Consider the following 17,776-nt stretch of genomic DNA (forward strand, 5'->3'; position numbering starts at 1 on the left):
TATTTGGAAATATTTTCAAGCTTACAGAAAAGATGCAAGAAAAGGAATAGTAAAAGGAATGCCTACCTACTCTTAACATACACGTCCAACCATAGTAAGTCCTGTGAACGTGCTTTGTTCTGAGAAAGATGAAAAGGATTATCCAGCATGAAAAAAGAACGGAGAGGATAGCAGTTACTTGGAAGTTCTGGATAAAGAGATACTTATTTTAGGTCCTCCTGAGGATTTTTGCTTTTAATCTTTTCAAGGCTTGTGTGAGATCACCAAAGAATGAGTTCTCATTGATCAAAGTCTCAAATCCTTGTTGGGTATTTAAGTTGATTATGTTTTTCTGAAGAATAATTTGGCAGTCATATCAAAAGTCTAAAAAGTAGGAATATGAAAACTAAATTTATAGCCAACAAGAAAAAGAGTGACTATTTTCACCATTCCTTTTTAACGTTATATTGGAGATCCTAACTATTGCAAAAAGCAAGAGAAAGAAATAAGAGACATAAAGATAAGAAGTAAAATGACCTATTTGCAGATGATGTGATTTTTTTTTTTAACTTAGAAAATCCCAGGAGTCTACCAAATAATTACTAGAATGAATAAATGAATTTAGCAGGGTCTCAGGATACAAGGTTAATAGACAAAAATAATTGCATTTTTTATATAGTATCAGCAAGCAATTGTTAAGTGAAATTGCAAAAATAATTCAGTTTACAATAGCATCATAAAACATGAAATACCTAGGAATAACAAAGGATGTCCAAGACCTCTGCCTCTACAAAACATTGCTGAAAATAATTTTAAAAGACCTAAGTAAATGGAAAGATAGACCATATTCATGGATTACAGGGCCAATGTTAATATGGCATTTTCCCCTGGGTTAATCGATAGATTCAACAAAATCCCAATCAAAATTACAGCAGTTTTATTATTTGTAGAAATCAGCATGCTGATTGTAAAATTTCTGTGGAAATGCAGGGTACCTATAATGGCCAAAACAGTTGAATTAGATCTGAGTTACTTTTTTAGATGGAAGAATATAGACACTTTTAAAGTAGATATAGAAGTCTCTTTCTGACCATCAGGACAGATGCTCTTACTTATAGAATAGTTGACCTTTTTTGTGTTCACTAACACAATTCACTTGCCTCCCTTGTTTGAAATGGCATTCGTGGTTTTATAAATGAAACTACAAGTTACTGTTTCCTTTGTTGTTACTGTTTTTCAATTTTTATTTTTGAGAAGCACAGAAACTTTCAGATTTTTGAAGAGTCAAGAACTCTTGGCTGAACTTACCCAAATGTATTATTTTTAATGGTATGCTTTATTAGTGAGGGTGGCCTTCCTCCTGTTTTTGTAAATAATGTTTTATTGCATCACAGCCTTACCCACAAACTTACATACTTTCTATGGCTGCTTTCACGCTACGAAGGAAAGCAGAGTTGAGTAGTCGTGACAGAGACCGCATGGCCCACAAAGGCTAAAATATTTATTATCCAGACCTTTCTGGAAAACGTTTGCTGACGTGGGTCAATTAAGTTAGAAGTGATCCTCAAAAGAAGTTCAATGAAAATGTCTTTAAGATCCCATGCTAGTTCACGGGATTTGGGGATGATAGGGTTTGAATCAGTGAAAGGCTGAAGCTGGAAGTGATGGGATGCTTTGATGCTTACCATGAGAAGGGAGACACATACACGACCGTGGCACTTTCTTTTTTCTCTTTTTGAGACAGAGTCTCACTCTGTCACCAAACTGGAGTGCAGTGGCACGAGCTCAGCTCACTGCAGCCTCCGCCTCCCAGGTTCAAGTGATTCTCGTGCCTCAGCCTTCCAAGTAGCTGAGATTACAGGCAGACACCACCACATCCACATCCACATTTCTGTATTTTTAGCAGAGATGGGATTTTGCCATGTTGGTCAGGCTGGTCTCAAACTCCTGACCTCAAGTGATCCGCCCGCCTCAGCCTCCCAAAGTGCTGGGATTACAGGCATGAGCCACTGCGCCCAGCCAACCATGGCACTTTTTGTAAGTCATTCCATTTTGGCCAGTGTGTAGCCCCATGCAGCCGTCTGGCCCGCCTTTCCCCGCCCTCGCCTGTCCTCCAGCCAAGCCAGAATCTGAACTGGAATTCTGGTACCACCCACCAGCTGACCTTCAGTCGTGTCCTCTGGGAAATGTGCAGGAGTTTCTTGATGTTGGATGTCAGGAGGATTAAAAATGCTGAAGGGGAAATTCGGACGCCCAGCAGGTGCCAGTGTGCAGGAGCCTTTACGTTTGGTGCCTGCTGCTTCCTGGGCACACTTGACTCTCTTCACTCACTTGTGATATTCCCCTCACCTGATGTGTCTTTACCTCCACTTGGCAGGTGTTTTAGTGCTGACTCTGGGGACAGACTCCTGGGTTCAGATCCCGCCGTACCACTTACAGGCTGAGTTAGGCAAACTACTGAACATCTCTAAATCGGATAAAAAAATCACAGATAATAACCACACCTCCTTCATGGAGAAACTGTGGGAATTAAATGAGCTAAAAACAAGTGAAGTGCATAGAACAATGTCTAGACAGGTAATGAACACTCCATAAATATTATTATCATCATTATTGTTATTACCATCATAATATGATCCCCCCTCAGGCCTCAGGTCAGACATGAGCAGAGAACTAGGAGAAATTAAGGATGTGTTTAGGTCAGAGCCACCCCCTCCAGGAAGCCTTCTTACAGGGCCTATGGCACCGTGATCTTTGGCACTTTGCACCTCTGAGATGGTGGACAGAGCCTGTGCTTCTGAATTGGCCTTGTCCAAGTATACATCTTAGCTATGTGCATCCAGGCAAGTCACTTAACCTGTCTGCCTCATTCCCTCATCTGCAAAAGGGGATGATATCTTCCTCGTCAGGGTCCTCATTCGGCTTGAGTGAGATGATGCGGGTGCAAAGTGCAGCTCGTAGATGTCCAGTGAATAAAACGCTGCTGAATGATGTCGATTTCTGCGTTTTGTTATGAGTAGCTCTTTCTGTGACTGCCTGGCTGTAGACCTCGAGTTCTTGATTGCTGGGAATGGTTGGTCCCACCACACTCCATAATACCTGGCACCAGGAGGGAGCTCAACAAATGTTTATGGCCTCAAACTAACTGAAGAAACAACCTCCCACCTTACCCGGATCCCCTTCCACCGTGTCCCCTGGCAGTCCTGGGCCACAGGCATTGGGTCACTGGGGAAGATATATACCAGGGAAATTCTGATGAGAGTGAGTAAATATGCTGGAATCTAGAATTCCCCAATTGACAGCACAAAGTGAAGAACCTTTTCCTGAATGAGTCAGGTGAGGCTTAACCACGACTTCGTATTCCCAACCTGCACCTCCCAAACCCACTTAAGAAATATCTGTCTCTTCCCTTTTGCCCCCTGGCCACTCCTGGCCAGAATCTCTTATCTCAAAGCCAGCTACGGAAATTCTTTACCGGCAGGAGGGATTATTTATACCTACTTTCTGTACATTTACACCAAACCTTTCCTTTTTTAGTTTTGCATTTCTCGCCCTCTTTTTTATTTGTGTGACATATTTCCCTATCACTGAGGCGGAATAAAGTCAGTGTGAGTGATGCTTTGCAGTGCAGTTTTCACTGTTATCACTGACAGCGTAAAGCTGGATCACATTTTCACAAATATAGTCTCATGCAGGATAAAAGTAAAAGCTGTCCAATTGGAGTGTGTTTACACTTTCAGATCTAAGCCCCAACACCAAGGCATTAAAGAAATCCAGTGTTTAGTATCGGAATTGTACTGGGTTGCATCTCAATTTCCTGATTGATTTGAAGCAAGTTTCCAATATTAGAATATTACGTTATACAGAGACTGTGTCCCAATCCTCTGATTGATTTGAAAGGAACTTGAATCAAGATAACTTAAAAATAGCTTTTATAGTGTCTTCATGACTTAATACTGTGGAGAAAAAAAAAAAATACGAAGCTAATGCCACAGAAGTCGTCCTCTGTTGATGCAGTGGCTGCCTTTGCTGGAAATTCTTCTGGCAGTAATTTAAAAAGATGCCTGTCATCTCCTTACAGCAGTTCATAATTCAAAAACAATCTATATGTAATACTCAATTAAGGAACCATAGAGGCATGTCAGCCACAGATGACTGATGCACAGGCTGAGTGGAAATTCTGCCCAACTCTTGAAAACACCACTAAAATCAATCCCCCGTCAGGGAAACCAAGATTTATTAATACATTCCTTACCTCCATCGAGTTGTGAATCAATGCTTCCCTATCAAAAGCTAATAGAAAGCTGAGATAGGTGAAACTTCTTACAGGTCCTTGTGGCCCGTTGGCAGGAAAGGGACAGGATTATAACTCGGAGAGAGGCTGCGTGTTGCAGAGCTGGACTGCCGTGCTGTGTGCCCCCCTCCAGCAGTGAGCAGCTGGCCCTGCCCTGGAGAATCCTCCTGGGTGGGGCGATGATGAGCTTGGTACCAACACCCATGCTCCCCCCAGACCTCTGCCACCCATGAGATGGGCTGTCATTATTATTCATTGTACAAATAAGGAAATACAAACTCATGGAGGTCAGTAATGGGTCCAAGGTCCCAAAGCAGAATGGGCTCTGATGTCTGAGTACACCAAGTTCCGATCCTCGATGCCCTGTTGTCTAACTGTGTGGCTTCGTGTTTGTTTCTTAACGTCTCTGGGCCTCAGTTTTCTCATCTGTAAAATAGAGATGATGTGAGTCCCTAGGACAGAGGTGCATTGGGAGGATCCAGTAAAACAGGATGAAGGATACAGAGCGCCCCGCTGCTGTGCCACCCCCTTCCAGGCCCCTCCTCCTTTCACTCCCCCTGGAGTGGTTGCCCTTACTGGAGCTGGAACTAGGAGAAATATTCCAGGTTCAGAACTTCCGGGCATCCCTGGAGCTGAGAAATAGACTCAGAAACCCCCACGTCTGGAAATTCACCAGGCTTCTTCTGAATCTGGCTCCAACCCAAGAAGTGTCTCCCCCATTTTCCAACTCAACATCTCATCCCTCGTTTCAGACTCCTTGAGCCAGCCAGGAACATGCCAGAGCCTTGAACTCAGCATCAGAACCCAGGAGGACAGAGTTAGTCACATCTTGCGACTTCTGAGACAGACTTTCGTCCCCTGCCTGGCCGTCTCTTTGTAAACTCATCACATGGTGATTTTTTGTCTTGCAGGACCCCAGGAAGCCAAGTTCCTCATTGGAATTGGGGAGAAATCTCTTTTACCAGAAGGAAGTTTTGAACACAACTTTTTTGCTCACTAGTAGTTTCTCTCATCATCATCATCATCATTATTGTTGTTGTTATTATTATTATTATTATTTTGAGACAGGGTCTTGCTCTCTTGCCCAAGCTGGAGTGCAGTGGTGCCACCATAGCCCACTGCAACCTCCAACTCTTGAACTCAAGCAATCCTCCCTTCTCAGCCTCCCGAGTAGCTGGAACTACAGGCATGCACCCCCATGCCAGGCTGATTTGATAAATTTTTTTGTAGAGACAGGGTCTTATTTTGTTGCCGAGGCTGGTCTCAAACTCCTGGCCCCAAGCGATCCTCTTACCTTGGCCTCCCAAAGTACTGAGATTATAAGTGGGAGCCACTGCACCTGGCCTCATCTTTATTGCTAGTCCTCTTGCAGCATCTTTGCTACTCTAAGAATCCTCCTTTGGTCACATTTTCTCTGACTTAGGACGTTAACAATAATTGGTGAGCCCTGAGGAGCAGATGGAGAGGACATGTATATTACAGAGAAGCGCAGCTGTCCACGGTCTGGGGAAACCGCTCTGAAAGGTCCTCTGGGCACTCGAACAATCACCATTAAATGCTCCCCTCTCTGTTATTGCCAATCAATATGGTGTGAAAATTAAACATAAATGAGTTTTTACAGCTAATTATGACTAATGCAAACTTGTTTCAAAATTGCCAGACATTCTTTCCAGAATAGTACCGTTTACAACTATGAGTTAGGCATGAAGAGCCAAGTCTCATACACATAATTTAGCATGCAAAGATATAATAATGCTAAGTGCTTACTGTCCAGCCGTTCAGTGTTCCCCCAGGCAGGGCTGATCTCATGCGGTCCCATTTGAGCCACAGACTGGCTTTGAAACCCCAGGAAACTACAGAGGAAGCAGTCATTTCCACCGCCCCTTGAGTCTGTACGATGGGAGCCTTTCAGTTCTCTATTTATGGCGAGGACCCATCGGGCGCCCAACCCAGCTGCAACCTGAGAACCGCACAGTTTGTGCTTTGGAGTGGCAGTGGCTGCATCTTGTCATGCCAGCCTGCCCTGTTCATGTTGCCCTAATTTTTCTTTTTCTTTCTTTTCTTTTTTCTCTTTTGTTTTCTTTCAAGACAGGGTCTCGCTCTGTCACCCAGGCTGGAGTGCAGTGGCACAATCTCGGCTTACTGCAACCTCTGCCTCCTGAGTTCAAGTGAGTCTCCTGCCTCAACCTCCCAATTAGCTAGGATTATAGGCGCCTGCCACCACGCCTGGCTAGTTTTTGTATTTTTAGTAAAGATGGGGTTTTGCCATCTTGGCCAGACTGTTCTCAAACTCCTGACCTCAACTGATCTGCCCACCTTGGCCTCCGAAAGTGCTGAGATTTCAACTCCCATCACCAGATTAATTTGTGATCGTCATAAGCATTACACTATTGTAATAAGAGAGAATGATGCACCTCTCACTAATCCCACCCCACCCCCCTCACCTGGAACCACCACTATAAGCAGTTTAATGCCTATGCACACATACCCTCTTAGGTATACATATGCACACATAGGTACACATACCTCTATATGCACACAAACCTAAGGTACACATTATTTTATGCAGGATCACACGATGTTTTTGCAGCAGTGTGCTATACATATTAGTGGTATTTGGCACCTTTTGGTGCCAGTACATATAAATTAACTCTTTTTTAAAAATGCACATGCTGTCATTTAACAGATCTTCCATAAACAACCGTTACTAACGGTACTGCGATGCACGTTGAACCATATATTAATGTCCACAGGCACAACACAGATACATCTTTGGGCTTTTCCCTGGGGATTTCTGAAGGATAACCATCTACCAAAATGGTCTTTTTGGGCCAAGGGAACGTACAGTAAAATGTGCGATAGTATTGCTAGATGGCCCCTTGACACGAGTTCTTTCTGTTCAAATTCTAATAGGAAGTAAATGGAATTACAGTCATGTACCGTTAGGCAATTTTGTCGTGTTGTAAACATCACAGTGTCCTTATGCAAACTTAGATGGTGTAGTCTACTGCACACCTAGGCTGTGTGCTATAGCCTATGGCTCCTAGACTGCAAACCATGCAGCATGGTACTGTAGTGGATACTGCAGGCAGCCATAGCACAATGGTAGGGATTTGTATATCTAGACATAGAGAAGGTACAGTGAAAATACAGCATTATAATCTTACGGGACCACCTTCATATATGGCATCCATCATTGACCAAAACGTCCGTGTGCTGCACGTGACTGTAGCTGTTTCTCTCCACCTGTGGCTGTCTTATGTTGGGAAGGCTGAATACCCTTCATTTTTGCACCTGAGCTAATCCTTTATGCACCTGAGCTGATCCCCACCTCCCCACAGGTGAATCTCCAATTCCTGCCAGCATAGGTAGCTATAGTCCCAAGAGCTCTCTTTACAGCCCCCCAGAACCCCACTCACCAGAAGCAGAGGCTGTCAGCAGATTCCCTTCCTGCCTTTCTCTTTCTCTCCCCTTGCTCTCCTGTCTCCTCATTTGCTTTCCCTTGCCCCTCTTTACCACCCTTTACCACCATTCTCAATCTCTGTTTCCTTTCTGTTCCCCAGCGTGGACCTAGTAAAAATCATTTAGATCCTGGAACAGAAAAAGGACATTAGGAAAAAACTAAGGGAATCTAATCATGGGCTTTAATTAATGTTAATGTGTCAATATTGGTCCATTAATTGTAACACATGTATTATCCTGATGTGGTGTGTTAATGAATGGGGAAAACGGTAAAGGGGATATGAGAATTCTCTGTATTATCTTTGTGATTTTTCTGTAAATATAAATTGTTCTAAAATTAAAAGTGTATTTTTAAAAATACAGCCAGGCGCGATGGCTCACACCTGTAATCCCAGCACTTCAGGAGGCTGAGGCAGGCAGATCACTTGAGGTCAAGAGTTTGAGACCAGCCTGGCCAACATGGTGAAACCCCATCTCTACTAAAAATACAAAAATCAGCCGGGCATGCTGGCACGTACCTGTAATCCCAGCTACTCAGGAGGCTGAGCCAGGAGAATCACTTGAACCCAGGAGGCGGAGATTGCAGCGAGCCGAGATCGTGCCACTGCACACCAGCCTGGGCATCACAGTGAGACTCTATCTCAAAAAAATATACAAAAAATATATATAATTTAAAAAATAAAAACACATGGATCATTTGCATTTAGTCATTGTATGTGCTTCAGTTCCTCTTGGCTATGACAGTTTCTTACACTTTTCCTTGTTTTCGATGACAGTTTTGAGGAATGCTGGTCAGGTATTTGATATGATGCGTCTCTCTTGGGAATGTGTCTGATGTTTTTCTCTGGATTAGACTGGGGTGATGGATTTGGGGGAGAAAGACCACAGAGGTGAAGTGCCATTTTCATCACATTCATATCAACAGCACATACTAACCGTGTGACTTACCACTTTTGGTGTTTGTCCAGTTTCTTCACTGTAAATACATTCTTTTCTTTTCTTTTTTTTTTTTTTAACCTACTCTTTATACTCTGAACAGAAGTCACAATGCGCAGCCCACACCTAAGGGGTGAGGAAAGATGCTGTACTTCCTAGAGGGTGGGGGGTCTGTGTCATTTTTCTGTTACCCTTCTGTGTGTAGGAGATGTTTCCCCCCTACCATTTATTTATTTATTCAGTAATTTATTATTATGGTCTTGCGAAGTGTTTATTTGTTTGTTTTTAGAGACAAGGTCTCTCTGTCACTCAAACTGGAATGCAATGGCGCAGTCATAGCTCACTGTAGCTTCAAACTTTCAGGCTCAAGCAATCCTCCCACCTCAGCCTCCTGCGTAGCTAGGACCACAGGCATGAGCCACCACACCTGCTAATTTTGTAATGTTTTGTAGAGACGGGGTCTCACTCTGTTGCCCAGGCTGGTCGAACTCCTGGCCTCAAGCGATCCTCTTGGCTTGGCCTCCCAAAGTGCTGGGATTGCAGGCATGAGTCCATGCGCCTGGCTGCCTCAGGGATTTTTTAATACTTTGGGTTATAATTCAACACTAGTTTATTTCGCTACTCAGATTGTTAAGCTTCGGCCATTGGGAATCCTGTCGCTTGATTCCTGTGTCCCTTTGCCATACCCCATCGTTGCAGGGTTTTTGTTTCTGATCACCGCTTTCCTTTCTCGCAACACAAGATGTTCCAGGCTCATCTGTATTTCCTGCTCAGTGCTACAGTAGCCATTTCTCCAAGGAGCCATAGTTCCTTTTATTAGAGAATCCTTACTAGGAAGCCAGATCTGAGTGCTAGGTGCTCTCATTGCTAGTACATGCTTCTAGGGGCTCTCAGCTGACAGAGCAAGGAAGTGAATGTCTGTGTACTGGCCTGTGTATATACATATCTATAAATATTTTTATGTGAAACCACAGTGATATTGAGCTAAACATGAATTACCACTGATACCTGCAACTCTAATCCATTATTACCATATGGATCATTTTAGCTTCCTCCTCTTCCTGTAATTTTTTTGCATTTTTTGTTGAGGTATAATTCACATACCATAAAATGTGCTCCTTTGAAGTATCAAATTTAGTCATTTTAATATATTCACAAGGTTGTGCAACCATCACCATGATCTAATTGCAGACCATTTTTACCATTCCACAGAGAAACCCTGCACCTGTCAGCAGTCACTCTCCTGTTCCATCCTTCCCTCGGCCCCTAGCAACCACTGATCTACTTTCTCTATGGATTTTGCTATTCTGGACATTTTATATAAATGGAAGCATACAAGATGGGGCCTTTTGCAAGTGACTTATCTAACTTAGCTTAATATTTTTAAGGTGCATCTACATTGCAGCATGTATCAATGCTTTATGCCTTTTCATGGTTAAATAACATCCCATTGTATGGGTAGACCACATTTTGTTTATCCATCATCAACTGATGGACATTTAGGTTGCTTCCATATTTTAGGCTCTTTTGAAAAATGCTGCTATGAACACTCACCTACAAGTTTTTGCATGGGCAAATGTTTTCTCTTAGATGCATACTTAGGAGTGAAATAGCACAATTATGGTAAATATGTGTTTAACATTTGAGGAATTGCCAAAATGTTTTCCAAAAGAACTGTACCATTTTACATTCCCACCAGCACTGTATGAAGGTTCTAATTTCTCCAAATCCCTGTGAACACTTGTTGCTTTCCATCTCTTTCATCACAGCCATCCGAGTGGATATGAAGTGGTTATCTCATTGTGGCTATTCGCATTTCCCTAAAGATAAATGATGTTGAGCATCTTGTCACGTGATTATCGGCCATTTGTATATCTCCTTTGAAGAAGTGTCTGTTTAAATACGTTCCCGCTTGTTAATTGGGTTGTCTTTTGGTTGAGTTGTAAAAGCTCTTATGTTTTCTGCATATTAGACCCTGATTAGATACATGATTTGCAAATATTTTCTCCCATTCCATGGGTTGCCTTTTCATTTTTTATGATGTTTTGGGAGCACAAAAGTTGGTAATTTTGATGTAGTTCAGTTTATTTCTTTTTAGTTTGACTGCTATGCTCAGACATTTTAAAGAAATAAGATAACTATACATTTTTTCTTGCAAAGTATCAGGTTATTCAGTATTTTTATCTCCCTTCCAAATATGGCAATAACTTGTATGTGTTTTAATTTTCCACCGAACTCCCTATCTTGACATTTTTGATTTTTAGTTTCACTTTTAACATTAAAAAATAGGTTTAAAGATAAATCAATAGTTAATTCAGTTTACTAAAATATTGGTGTTTGCTCATCATTATTTTTTTAATATTTCATCCTTTCTTTTGCTGAAGCAATTCTTTCAGTGAAGATTTAGACGTGGTAAACTTTTAGTTTTTATATTCCAAACATGTCTTTTTTTTGCCCTCGAGCTTAAATGATAGTTTAGCTAGGTACAAAATTTGAAGTCCATAGTTATTTGCTGTCAGCATTTAGAAGGCATTACTCTTTGATTCTGTTATTGTTAAGATTCCTGCTATCTGTATGATTATTTCTTTATAATGTTTTTACTGCAGTTGTCTTTCTATGGTTTTTCTCTTTGTCTTTGCTGTACCACAGTTTCATTGCACCATACATCAGTATGAATTAACTTTCATGTTTCCTGTGTAGTACTTTTATCTGAGGACCTGTGTCTTCCTTATTTCTGGAAAATTTCTGTTATTTCTTCAAATTCTTCTCACTATTATTTTCTCCTTTCTCCTCCACCAACTCCTCTAAACTTCTGCTGATCTTAGTCTGTCCTTAGAATTTTTAAATTCAAAGAACTCAAATCAAAAGCATGTTCCTGTTGCTTGTGTCTGGGTATCTGTATTGTCTTCTGGTTCCTCAGTTTTACCTCTCAGTTCACTAATTTCCTCTTTGATGTCTAGAATTGATCTCATTTATTTTATTATTTTTCATAGAGATGGGGTCTTGGTACATTGCCCAGGCTAGTCTCATACTCGTGGCGTCAAGCAATTCTTGCACCTCAGCCTCTCAAAGTACAGGGATTACAGGCATGAGCCACCATGCCTGGCCTATCTCATTTGTTGAGGGTTGTTTTTATTTTAAATTTTAGTGGATGCTTCTTTTGTGTCCACTATTTCTAAATGTTCATTACCTCCTATTCTCATTCAATTTATGCCAATGTTGTCTCATAACATCTTTTTATGGGTGTTAGTCCTTTATTAAGGACCCTTTGATGTCTTAAACACATTGATTTGAAATATTTGTCAATTTTAAATAATTAATTTCATCTGGAGTGAATTTATGTTCCCAATTGAAGGTTCATAGACTATTTTACCACGTGATTTCTTCATGGGCAGCAGAATTTTTAATTGAGGGGTCAATTTGAGTAAGGGGTATTTTTTTGTTTTGTTTTTCCCTCATTCTTTCTCTCTTGGCTAACTTCTGTGTCTCTAGTGGTTTTCATTACCTCTACCCCCACCCCCATTCAGGACCAGGCCTGATAATAGTAGTTTAGGGCCCCACGGTAATATCGGGAAAAACATTTCGGTTCCTAGACTTCAGCTTGTGTCTCTCCTTCCTTCCTAGACTGTCAGGTTGCAATAAGCCTTAGCCCAGTGGTGTGCTGGAGACAGCTCCTACCAACCCATTAGGACGAGTCATTACATTTTAAGGAATGTTGTGAGGTGGTTGTTAAGTGGCATTAATAGTTATATAAACTCAGCATTAAATAGATTATATGAAAAAGCAAAGGTAATAAATACTCAAAACTGATCACTTTGTAATTCTTTTGCTAAATATTCCTGTGATCCATGCTCTTGAGGCTGTTGGCAGCTTTTGTATCTCTGTGGTAGAAACAGATCTGATATACATGTAATGGGCACTACTGGGCATCTCTTCCACATCTGGTTCGATGACATCACCTTGCAACTTGAAATCAGCCGCGACCACAATGGAAGTATTTACACCATGGAAATTGACAAACATGAGAAATCAGGTCTTTAAAAATAATAATAACATGTGAAACATTTACCAGCCTACCACTTCCCCAGCCCCAGGCAGCAGCAGCCTTCTTCATCCTCCTTCCATAAACAGAGGCACCCACAACAGCCCTTCTTCCAGCAGGGAGCCAGGCTTTATTTTCCCCCTTTTCCCCTGAAAATGCTTTCAGTCTCTGTGATCTTCTAAGAGCTGAACTCCTGGTGACATTTTACTCCCACTCATGACTTTGCCTCTCTGTTTTGTGTCTGGCCGGTAGAGCTATTTGTTTTGTTTTTGAGCCTACCTGTGTCCTTGGGTTTTCTGGTTTACGTTTCATCCATTATGGCTGTTTGGAGCAGAGGGGGTTCATCAAATGCCAAACATGCTCTGCTATCTTAATTAGAATGCCATAAACATTATTTTTACTTATTTATTTATTTTGAGATGGAGTCTTGCTCTTGTTGCCCAGGCTGGAGTGCAGTGGCGTGATCTAGGCTCACTGCAACCTCTGCCTCCTGGGTTCAAGCAGTTCTCCTACCTCAGCCTCCCGAGTAGCTGGGTTTACAGACACCAGCCACCAGGCCCTCCTAATTTTTTTGTATTATTTATTTACTTGTTTATGTGTTTATTTTTCAGACAGAGTCTCGCTCTGTTGCTTAGACTAGAGTGCAGTGGCATGATCTTGGCTCACTGCAGCCTCCACCTCCCGAATTCAAGTGATTCTCCTGTCTCAGCCTCCCAGGTGGCTGGGACTACAGGCACCTGCCATGACGCCCATCTTATTTTTGTATTTTTTCGTATGAGGCTTCACCATATTGGCCAGGCTGGTCTCGAACTCTTGACCTTGTGATCCACCCATCTTGGCCTCCCAAAGTGCTGTGATTACAGGCTTGAGCCACCACGCCTGGCCATTTTTAAAAATATTTTTAGTAGAGACAGGGTTTCACCATGTTGGCCAGGCTGGTCTCGAACTCCTGACCTCAAGTGATCCACCCATCTTGGCCTCCCAAAGTGCTGGGATTACAGGCATGAGCCACCATCCCTGGCCATAAACGTTATTTTTAAAAGACATAACTTCTGTCATCTGGATATTTCTATAGGCCTCAGGATGTTTTCTTCAGTCTCCTTTGTCTTTTCTCAAAGTCATTCACTTCATCTTCCTTCTCTCATTTTCTTCCCTAGTACTTCTTTGTACTAGTTATGACAAAAGTGTTAATAATATATTATAAATATGAAGTATCCTTTCAGAGATTCTGTATGTCACATACACTTTCTATTTGTTAATTATATACAGAATAATAGTATACATTTAATATGATAATTCTACATGATGGTATATTAATATACTTAATATATTACTGTTCACAGAATAAAATGCTGGAGACCCCAGGTTACCTAATGGAAGTCCTCGGCCCCCTAATGTCTTTTTCCCTTCCCTGCAGGTGTCAAAGTCGTGTTCTCCGGCCACTACCACAGGAATGCCGGGGGCACCTACCAGAACCTCGACATGGTGGTGTCATCTGCCATCGGATGCCAGCTTGGCAGAGACCCCCATGGGCTCCGAGTCGTGGTGGTCACTGCCGAGAAAATTGTTCACCGATACTACAGTCTAGATGAGCTGAGTGAGAAAGGAATAGAAGGCGATCTCATGGATTTGATCAAGAAAAAATGACGGTCCTTCCTGTTCCCGTTCACTTTTCACTTGCACTATTTTTTTTTTTTTATTTTGCCAGAAACAGCAGCTGCACACAACCCCTTGCTGAAATATAAAAATAGCCCAGGCAGGTTTGTGAATTTATGTCCTTTTGCATAAATCAGAGAGCTGGGGCCCTGTCCTAAATTTTACTCAAAATAGAACTGCGATTCCTTTAAAATGGAGCGAGAGATCCTGGAAATCAGTTTTTAAAATATTAGGCTATCTCTGCATGGCTGTTTGAATAAATTCTCCTAATGCTGTTTCTCAGCTCCACTTTTGAATTGTATTGTTTTCTGGTTAGCATATGAACAAAGTCTGCCTATCAACCTCAATTCCAATCTGATATCCAAGTATGATCTTTGATAATTCCTTAAACAAACTACACCTGATTGTATTAAATTGTGGTCATGATTCCCAAAATGCGAGGCAAAACAAAGTTCATCTCATTTCCTTCCCAGCAGAATGAACAGCTGTCTCCCTTGTTGCAAGAGCCATGCACACTTATTTTGACAAGGAGCCAAGTAGCCACCATTTACTCTTAAATTCTGAGACTTCTGTTGTTGCTGATGATAGAAACAGAATACAGTTGATACAGCTCGGAGCCTAAATTTGCCTTCCCGGGTGCCTGGAAAAGTCACCTTTGCACATAAATTGGCCATTTATGAAAATCTCTTCCAAGAGAATGAAACCGAAGCTCTAAAATGCCACTTCTCCAGCCGCTGGGCAGCACATTTTGAGTTTGTTCACATCCACATTCTGGCTGTGTAGTCACTCTGCAGATGGGTGGTCTCTGGGGATCAGAATGCCCCGCCACTCATGAGACTCTTCATTGTGTGCACTTCGACAGAAAAAGTGGGAATGTATGCAGAGCTCTAAAAGAAACAAAGCAGAAATTCTGGTGGGGCCAAAACGGTGCCTTAAGCCACATCCTCTGAATTGGCCCTAACTTGAATTAAATGCACTAATGCAAAATCCCTTGACAAAAACGCGTAGGTTATTTCCAATCAGCATTGTTCTGATGTAACCTGTTTCACGGCATCTTCTCGGCAGCTCGTGACCACTGCTCAGTTTTCTCTTCTACAGCCATTGTTCTGGTGGACAGGTAACCTAGGTACTCCAAATCCTGGCAGGAAAAATGCACAGCATTAGGAAGCAACACTCAGTAATCCTAAAATGACTTCCAAAGCTGGTTACACATGAACTGCAAAGTCTATTAAATTAAAAGACTTTCTCGTTACAAAGTTTTAGTCAACATAGCAAAACCATGGGAAATTAAATGGAAAGATAATTAAATATGTAAATTCATAAGGAACAAAAGACGAGAAGTTAATTATACGATAGGTTGGTGACACCATAGTTCGTTGTTATGTGCCACAAGAAAATTAAAATTTTTAAAAACTAAAGTGCTCTTCTTTTAGTGTTTTGCTGCAATCTTGTTTTGTATTTGTTTCTTTACAACAGGTGTAGGTATAAGAGGTCAAGAAAAGGAGTTCGGTAAAGGGCATAGCTAATAACAACCACACATTGGGCTGGGCGCAGTGGCTCACGCCTGTAATCCCAGCACTTTGGGAGGCTGAGACGGGTGGATCACCTGAGATCAGGAGTTTGAGACCAGTCTGGACAACATGGTGAAACTCCATCTCTACTGAAAATACAAAAATTAGCCAGGCATGCTGATGCACACCTGTAAGCCCACCTACTCAGAAGGCTGAGGCAGGAGATCACTGGAACCCAGGAGGCAGAGGTTGCGGTGAGCCAAGATCATGCCACCGCACTCCAGCCTGGGCGACAGAGCAAGACTCTGTCTCAAAAAAGAAAACACACACACACACACACACACACACACACACACTGAGACTTGAGATGTGGTGACACTTGGATCATAAACAGAGGGCTTCGATTCCAGGATGGGGGTTTCTCCAGGGGGAAATGAAAAGGAGCTCTCATTGTGGTCTTACACTTGCAAAATGCTCTGAAATGTGGCACATGGGTTTGCAGAAGGATAATGGAGATAATTGAAAGTAATGAAAATGAAACTTACCAAGTCTCCTTCCCCCAAAACTTAAAAGAACTGATTTAAAAGTACTCCAAGAATATGCAAAGAAAAGGGAATCACATCAACAGATGATTGGATAAAGAACATGTGGTATGTATACACAATGGAATACTATTCAGCCATTAAAAAGAATGAAACCATGTCCTTTGCAGCAACCTGGGTGGAACTGGAGGCCGTTATCATAAGTGAAATAACTTAGAAGTGGAAAGTCAAATAGCTCATGTTCTCACTCATAAATGGGAGCTAAATAAAGTGTACCCATGAACAAAGAGTGTGGAATAGACATTGGAGACTCAGAAGGGTGGGAGGAGGGTAAGGGATGAGAAATTATCCAATGGGTACAATGTACACTTTTCTGGTGTTGGTTGCAGGAGAAGCCCAGACTTCACCACTTCGCAATATATCCGTGTAACAAAACTGCACTTGTACGCCTTATATTTATACAAATTTAATTTTTTAAAAAGGAAGAGAGAATCATATTAAATTTTCACCACTTTTTAAGTAAGTAAACAGCGGTATTTCCCAGTGGCAGGAGGTTCAGAAAGATGTAAGGAAATGTTTTTGTAGATAAGCATCTATCATTCTGATAGGTCATGACTAGTGTGTTCACTTGCCGTTCCTTTGCCTTTAAAAAAAAGAGAATGATGTTAAAAAAAAGTGCCTTATACTGTGAAAAATGATAAAAGGACTTCCTGATTCAAAGTGCTGTGGTTTTGAATGTTTGTTATGTGTTTTAAGTGCTTTGGCTCAGAAAGGTGGGGGTCGCGTGGCCAAGGTCTCCCAACTCATCTTGGTGGAGAAGGAATGGATGTAGATGGCCCAAGGCTTGAGTCCATGCTCCGTAACACTGTCCTGTCTTGGAAAATGTTTCTCAGCGGCGAAAGGTTGCACCAGCTCAGGCAGTGGCAACACACTGAGTACGGTAATCAGCACCTTGGACAGCGTTAGCTCGAGGCCCCGGGAATTTCCTCCCAGCTCTGCAAAGCCTAAACCATACCCTGATTGCACCAGGTTCAGCGGGCAGAAGCTTGTCCAAAGGGCAGATGGTTCCAGGGGGAGGATTTTTACTGGGGGATTTAGAAACTGAGCTGAACCATCATGAGTGACGGGACACAGCCCTGTCTGCAGCAGTAACTGTCCGCAGCTCTAGCTGCTCCATGTCTGGAGTTATCACCCCAGGGTGTAGGAAACCACCAGCTGTCTCAAGGCAAGGAATGTCATCTAATGCTCCCCTTTCCGATTAATCACTTTAATTGGAGGAAAAAACAAAAACACAAGGGCATGTTACAGGGGGAAGATTTTTTGAAGTGATCTCAAATTGGATTGCAAAGGCTCA

The 17,776-nt window shown here is 42.0% G+C and overlaps 1 protein-coding gene across 2 annotated transcripts in view; it reads left to right on the forward strand.

Moving 5' to 3' along the window:
- CPPED1 (calcineurin like phosphoesterase domain containing 1) overlaps positions 1–17,139 on the forward strand; it is a 137,280-nt gene extending 120,141 nt beyond the window's left edge. For both annotated transcript variants that reach the window (XM_025370968.1, XM_025370969.1), the window contains one exon: positions 14,131–17,139. In XM_025370968.1, the coding sequence (XP_025226753.1) occupies positions 14,131–14,360 (230 nt within the window). In that variant the 3' untranslated portion in view covers positions 14,361–17,139. The remainder of the gene's footprint in view (positions 1–14,130) is intronic.
- Positions 17,140–17,776: the final 637 nt, after the last annotated feature.

The sequence above is a fragment of the Theropithecus gelada genome, chromosome 20, assembly GCF_003255815.1.
Source record: "Theropithecus gelada isolate Dixy chromosome 20, Tgel_1.0, whole genome shotgun sequence".
Classification (NCBI taxonomy): domain Eukaryota; kingdom Metazoa; phylum Chordata; class Mammalia; order Primates; family Cercopithecidae; genus Theropithecus; species Theropithecus gelada.